This window comes from Zingiber officinale, chromosome 8B (assembly GCF_018446385.1).
Source record: "Zingiber officinale cultivar Zhangliang chromosome 8B, Zo_v1.1, whole genome shotgun sequence".
In the NCBI taxonomy this organism is placed as follows: domain Eukaryota; kingdom Viridiplantae; phylum Streptophyta; class Magnoliopsida; order Zingiberales; family Zingiberaceae; genus Zingiber; species Zingiber officinale.
The window spans coordinates 107,838,860-107,846,818 of NC_056001.1; the positions used below are offsets into that span (position 1 = coordinate 107,838,860).

At 40.6% G+C, this 7,959-nt stretch overlaps 1 protein-coding gene across 1 annotated transcript; it reads left to right on the top strand.

The window, feature by feature from the left end:
- Positions 1-208: 208 nt before the first annotated feature.
- On the top strand, positions 209-1,539 carry LOC122017207 (ethylene-responsive transcription factor ERF014-like). Its single transcript, XM_042574762.1, has one exon. It carries the CDS (start codon positions 739-741, stop codon positions 1,324-1,326), a length of 588 nt encoding a protein of 195 aa, XP_042430696.1. The 5' UTR covers positions 209-738; the 3' UTR covers positions 1,327-1,539.
- Positions 1,540-7,959: the final 6,420 nt, after the last annotated feature.

The following is a 7,959-nucleotide window of genomic DNA, read 5'->3' on the forward strand; positions in this document are numbered from 1 at the left end:
TCAGATCTAGCTAAGACAAAGACATCAATCAATCAGTTCATGTGGTGGAGCATTGAGCAAGTCGCCTGTGGTACCAGGATAATCCTTTCATAGAATCTACAAGTATATATTGCTAAGTTGAATATAAGGAAGTCCTTCATATTGAAAGGCTTCAGTAGATGCATGAAGATTAATTAACTCGAGCTTTATGCAGTCATAGAAACTTCAGATGCGGGTTTGGATCTGATTTAGGAAATCTCGAAAGCTTTCACTCTCATTCATTTGACAGCAGTTAATAAATAGGATCATGAATCCCTCGTGGGCAAGCTCAACAGGTAAGGCCTCTGACTCTGATCAGGCTGGGTTACCCATCTCTGATTAAAGCATTTTGGGGCCACAGGAGATTCATCCAGCTAATAATTCCCTGCAATGTTAGCTAACTCAGTGATCGATCTGCAAGCTGACAGAATCGAGCGGCCTTGGATGATATAGTCAACGTCGACACGGGAGTGCCATGATTTGATTTTTTTTTTTTTTATTTTATTGTTTTAAAAACAGTACTTAAATTTTGTACTGTCCATAAATTTTCTCTATCGTCCATCCACCACTGTGGCCTGGCGTTGCTCCCTCTCCATGTATTCTCCATGGCCGAAAAGCCTCTATAAATAGCTTATCGTCTCCCCTGCAGTTGCCATCCTCAACTGATACGCTCGGCCTCAGGGAGAAGAAGAAGAAAGACGAATTAGAGAGAAGGCAACAATGGGGAAGAGCAGCGGGAAGAGGCAGTACAACGGGGTGCGGCGGCGGAGCTGGGGCTCGTGGGTCTCCGAGATCAGGGCGCCGCTCCACAAGACCCGTATCTGGCTCGGCTCCTACTCCACCCCGGACGCCGCCGCCCGCGCCTACGACGCTGCTCTCCTTTGCCTCAAGGGCTCCTCCGCCGCCACCTTCAACTTCCCCGCCGCCCTCCCTCGCGGCCGCCTCATCGCCCCCTCCTCCATATCCCCCAAGTCCATACAAAAACTCGCCGCTGCCGCTGCCGCAGCCACCATGGTCACCAACACTCCTCCTCTTACTACTACTACTAGAACTACATCATTTCCTTCCGACTCCGACGAGGTTCAGTACCGGTCCGTTGACGTGCCGGCGACCTACAGCTCCACGACGTCAACGACGAGTGAGAAGAAGGAAGTGGTAGTGGATGAATCTTGGGTGGATCTCGGAGCGATAGTGCAGTCGCCGAAGAACGTGGACGACGATCGATTTGTAGTATCTTCTAGTTACTGGCCGGAGGAGTGGGAGGAGGAGATGGCTGCCGGCGACATGAACCTTTGGAGCTTCTGCTAGAGACGACGATCACAAGATGTTTCTCTCTGTGTTGATTTATTCGTTCTACTTGTTCGTGGAGATCATAAATTTGAATATAATATATCGATCGATTCAACTAGAACTTAATTAATTTGTTCGAATAAAGCCACAATTCTGTGGCAACTTATTGTTAGAGAAGAAAGATTCATCATGTTTCGTTTCTCTTTTTCAGTTCTTTTGGCACTCTGAATAAAGGAAAAGTATTATAAAATCACATTTGCAATAGTTAATTTATTTAAATGCTAGGTATGTAATTTGGATTATAGTTATTGCTGGGGAGACGAAATACTGGACACGTGGCTCTAATATGGCTATGATGTTGGCTGCACGAGGACTCTCAGCCGGTAATCGAAGATGTTGTGCAATCCTACCTATCAAAAACAAAGAATAGAAGGAAAAAAACGTTAGCAACCGGGCTAGGAAAGAGTCTCCAGTACAGACACTGACACTCAAGTTAAACAAGTGTATGAGAGAAAATGCAACCAACAGCAGTAATAAACAGTGAAATCTGAGTGCCTTGGATTGTGTGAGATAGCTTAATATAATGTAGCGTTAGCGTACCTACGTCCTGCAGATGAAGACCCTCTTTTATTGTGTTAATTTTACTCTGAACGACTCTCCAAACATTGTCAAAAAAAGACCGACCCTTCTGGCATTCTAACATTCTTTCCAAAAATAGACTTACCATCTCTATGTTTTGTAGAGTAGAAGTTTCCTGCATAAAGACTGTATAGGGAATATTCTTTTATCCCTTTGACAATTGTCCCACAAAACGCCAAAGGGAATATTAAATTGTTGGGTTTGTGTGTGACCTATATGCTTGATGGATAGATTGGTTAGTAGGCTGACCAAGCCCCCTTTATAGTCTGGTCGGCTCTTGTTTGCAGATGTGATCGAGTCGGATAAAGGATGAATATCATTCTTAAGGACTCGGCCTACACTCAGCCTTCACACTGGTATAAAGAGCCTGGTTCAGTCGGGCCGCGCATCTAGATTGTCCGATCAGACTTTCGGTCTGATCAACTAGAGCACTCGGTGAGGACACTTGACTTATCTTTAAATGACACTGATATGACTCAAGGTTTTGTTGACTCTGAGGAACTCTCGATCCGATCAGACTAGCAGTCTGATTAGCCAAACCAATCGGTCGAGACATATGATCGTACTAGCCTCGAGTGTTTAACCCCTTCTAAGCCCCATAGATCCGGCCAGCTCTAGGTCTGCTCGAGTTTATGTTGGCATGACCGACTATAAGGCCGCTCGGGTTTATACTCTGAGTCTTGCTCATGAAAAGTGGAGAGTTATGTTCAGTTGAAAGTGGTTCATTCGGATGCATGCACATTGATTTTAATTGTCACCTCGTCTTCACTTTGACTGTCGTGTCAACCAGCTTCGTTGACTTCGACCCTACCTAGGAGTCCCACCTTATTGACCATATTAGTTATATAAATTCTTCTTTTTTTTTTTATTTCTTCTAAGAATAGAAGAAATGGACGACCAACTATTTCTATTTTGTACTTTCCTAATCCCAGCTATAGGGTAACAAACGAGCACTAAAATGTCACCTAAATATTAGTGGTATGATTCTCAGTTACAATATATTTATAGATATTTTTCTTTTAAATGAGGCTCACAATTATAAGATGTTATCCGTCACGAGAACTTTCCGATTTATTCTAACGGTCAATGTAAAACTCCTATGAGACAGGACCAATTTCTTCAGATCAAGATATATATATACATATATAGAGAGATGATATCTTGTACATTTTTACCTTGCATACTCCTAAATAACCCTCACATGTCTAAGCACCCCTATTCATTTTTGAGAATTTAAGCGCTGGGACGAGCATTCAGGCGTAATATTAATGCGTATCCAATGAACAAAAAGTATCAAGCAAGCCATAATATAAACCATTGAGAGGACACAATTAATTTATAACAATTGAAGCATGCAAAATGACGAAGGATAACACGTCTAAAACAGAGGCAGCTACCTTTTTATACATCTGCCAGCTCAAGTGCAAAGCCAAGTTAAGGAATGGACGACGATCAGATAATGTTGGATCTTGTTCAAAGAAGATAATCACAACGACAATAGCAAACACACAACAGAGGCGAGACCTAAAGAGGAGGTTAGCCTGGGCTATTATAAGGGGACACTAGATAGTTTAAATATTTAAAGTCTATTATAAATTTTTTAGCTAGATAAAGGTATACTATCTAACCTAAATACTCAAAGTTTATTATAAATTTTCTAACTATTCCAGTATGCCCTCTTCTCTATATCTAAGACTTGGAATTTAATCCAAATTTCAAAAGGTTAAATATTTTCTAACTAGCTAGATGTCGAATTTATAATAGATGAGTTTGATGAGAAATTTCGTAGAGTAAATTAAACATAATATCAATGAACTTTATTTATTATATTTTTGATGTCTTATATGATTATTTTCTTTATACTCTTTTAATCTATTTTTATTTTTTAAATTATTTATTAATAATTTATCGAAATATTATCATTATGATATGAAGGACTTGTTATATAATATGATTAAATTTTCCATGTTCAACTATTTTACTGTGATTGAATACATATTAATCTAGTCAGTGTTAAAATGTTTGCAATTCTCTACCTTGAAGACAAACAATGCACTACAAGAAAATCCAAAATTAGGAATGGATTTAACAACAGATTTCTTTCTAGCTAAATTAGCGACAGAAATAATTTTCGACCATTAATTAGTGACCGAATAATCTTCGGCCGCTAATTAACAATGGACGTTTTCCACCATTATTTAGCGATGGGAAAACAAATCATCGCTAACACTATAAGGAAATTAGCATTTAGTGATAGAATTAGTGATGAATATTAATTTTCATTACTAATTAATGAAGGAATATTAATTTTCGTCACTAAATCTCTATAGAATTAGGGTTCCCTGAATTTTTTCTTCTCTCACACTCTCTCAGCTTCCTTTTGATCGATCTCCAGCGTTCTCCTCTATAGCACACACGTGATCTCCTCTCCAGTACCTAGGTAATGCAGCTCTCCCCTTTAATTTGTTTCCCATCCCATCTTCGATTGCGACCTCGTGCTAGAGGTCGCAATCGGCCTCTTGTTGTGCTCACGATGTCAGCCTTGACCGTGAACTTGGCAAGTCGTAGCCAAGTTGCTCGTAGTTCCTTGGTTGCGAGCTTGGCTAGCAGTGGTTAAGCTACTCGTGACTCCCTAGCTACGAGCTTGGTCGGCCGTGAGCTTAACCGCAACCTCAACTAGGCCTAGGGGTGTAATCGAACCAAGATGAGTTGAACAGTAAGAGGCTTGAGCTTGGTTCATTTTACCTAAACATGAGCTCAACTCAAGTTTAATTCGATCTTTAATTCTTAAGCTCGAGTTCGACTTGTAACGAAATTAAATAGTTTACAAACGGCTCGAGCTCGATTCAAAAATGACTTGTTTAAAAATTAAATGAGCATAGTTTGAACTCGACTCATTAATATATAATATTTATAATTTAAGTAATATGTAAAAGAGACCCTTAACAAATATGTTTGTGGGTCTCTTAAAGAATACGTAGTGAGTCTCTTAACGAGTGCGTTCGCAATCTTCTAAACGAGCATGTTCATAAGCTTCTAAATGAATATGTTCGCGAGCTCATGAACCAAATATTGTTAATCTTGAGGTTGACTCGATAATATTTTTGAACTCAAAATCAAGCTCGATCTTGGCTCATTAACTTAATCGAATGAACTTTTTTCGAACTAAGATCCGAATAGCTTATAAGTGGCTTGCTCATTTACACCCCTAACTAGGCCTGCCCGTGAGCTTGGTTGTCCATGAGTTTGGTCGTTCGTCAATGTTACGAATCCGCAAGTGCACAAAAATGTCATTAGTAATATAAAAGATTATCGAATTCATAGGGGATGTTAATTAAGTACTAGAGATATTACAAAGTAAGTTATCTGGATGGTCAAAAGTTAGATTTGGCGCTTGCGAACTAACGAGAGAGATTGAAGAGAGGGAGAGAAGGTTGAGAGAGAGAGAGAGAGAGAGCAAATTGATCTTGAGAGGGGTTGAGCTTAAGAGGATGTGAGAAATAGTTGGGGAAGCGATTTTAGGATTTCGGTTTCATTATGATGTTAGTTAATGCCCCTATATATTGTTTGTTGGTAATATATTTAAAGCAATATAAACAGCAGTATTATATTGACACAAAAATAGCATGCAATAGACAGATAAATAAAGTAGTCGGGTTTAGAATATAGTTATTCGGTTGAAGTGTCGGCACGCCGACTGTCCTTAGAGAATTTATTGCCGCCTCACGGTGCAAAGGCTCCCCGACAAAATTCCCCCAAGATCCGACAACCGCTCGTCTTGTCCGTAGGTGCACTCCAAAACGGACGCGACACTCGGACCCAACCTCAGATCGCCGAAAGACCAAGCCTCAGGACACAACAAAGGCGCAGAAAGACTCGAACTCGAAAAGAAAAACAGAGGAGGTGCTGTGCAGAATGTATCGCACAGAGAAGGGAGAAGAAGGAAGATTGAGTGAAGAATAGAGGCACTGCTTGTCCCCTTTTATTCACTCTGAGGAGGTACGAAGCACTGCTTCGCTAGCGAGGAAACGCGTCCGCGTCTCCTCTCTGGTTTGGTTCGAACCAACCGAACCGGAAACCAAACTGGTTTGGTTCAGAGTGAACCAAACTAGCAAAAACAGACCGGGCCGCCCGTGAGCGCAAGGCCCAAAGGCTGGGGATTTGCACCCCCCTGCGCGCGTTAATCGCGTACGTGACGCCCGGTTTATGGATTTCCGGCTCGAACCCCCCAAATCCACTCGATTTGGGCTTGGCCCGCGCATGCGTGTAGGTCCCGTTATCATTGCTAAGCAAGGATGGAAGGGCTTCATATATAAGCTCTTCCAAGCTTCTCCACTTAGCAATGTGGGACTAAAAACACTACCAAAAAATGCTTTGAATTTAATACAAAATTCAACAATCCCCCACAAATTCAAATCATTTCGGTTTAAAAGATAAAATATGTCCTGAGGCTAGGTTGCAATGAGCTTTTAGTGAAAATACCTTCCGGTTTAAATTTTCACCTGAGTACACCAATCTTATTCACATAGGTTTGAAGTGAACTAGGTCTTGAACTTAAACCTTTTTTTATATGTGAAGTCAATTGGTAACAACTCATCACGGGCGACGGTTGAATCCTTCTGGGTTGGTGCATTACGGCCATGCCACCGAATCTTGTTTCATAAGTGCTAAGGGGAGTTGCCTAGACCCCCCCACACTGTGGCCACACAGTTACACTTACATAGGTGAGTTCTCCAAGGATGTACTGCAAGCATCCTGTCATTAAGACCTTGAACTCATTAAGAGCTCCTAAGCTCATCCTTACTAGCAGTCAAGCATCTATCCAGGGAAGAGACTATGAGATTACATCTCAATCAATTTGATGCTTACGTTTCACCCTTATAGCTTGTTTGTACCACATTGAACCTACTTTTTGGGATCTCCAATCAGATAGGTTGGGTTGCCTCTATAGATGAAACCAAGACAGGCCTCAGTCCCATTCCCTTACTGGATCTGTTGATTTTCTCAGAATCAAGTCCTTCAGTGAGTGGGTCAGCAATATTGTCTTTTGAACTTACAAAGTCCAATGACACCACTCCAAGAGACACTAGCTCACGAATAGACTTTAATCTTATTCGTACATGTCTCTTCTGTTTCTGGTTATACTTGGAGCTTCTAATCTGAGCTATTGTTGTTTGATTATCACAATGTACTGAAATAGAAGGTATTGGCTTCATCATCAAGGGAATTTCAGAAAGAAGACCCTTAAGCCAATCAGCTTCAGTTACTGTGGTATCTAAAGCACACAATTTTGCCTCAGATGTAGACCGGGTTATAATCATCTGTTTAACAGACCTCCAAGCAACTGCACCGCCTCCAAGTGTAAAGACATAACCAGTAACGCCTTTACACTCAGCAGTGTCTGCTATCCAACTAGCATCACTATATCCCTCCAGGACTGCAGGGAATCTCCCATACCACAAGCCCAAGGATATAGTACCTTTCAGGTATTTGAGTACTCTGTCTAATGCATCCCAATGCGTTCTATCCGGACAGCTGGTAAACCTGCTCAATTTCGTTATAGCAAAAGAAATATCAGGTCTAGAACAATTAGCTAAATACATTAGACTACCTATTATTTGTGAGTATCTTAATTGAGACATTGCCACACCACTATTATTCTTGTGGAGAGTTTTTGAAGGATCATATGGTGTGACAACAGATTTAACTTGGCTATAACCATATTTCTCTAATACTCTCTCAACATAGAGTGACTGAGAAATTGTTATTCCATCAGTTGAATGAGTCAACTTCAGCCCTAAAATCATATCAGCACAACCCATATCCTTCATATCAAACTTACCACTTAAGAGGGTCTTAGCCTCATTAATAATAGAAAGGTTAGTTCCAAATAGTAGAATATCATCTACATATAAACATAGGATAATACAATTATCACCTTTCATTTTAGCATACACACATTTATCAGAGTCATTTACTTCAAAGCCAAGCGATAGCATAGCTCTATCAAAT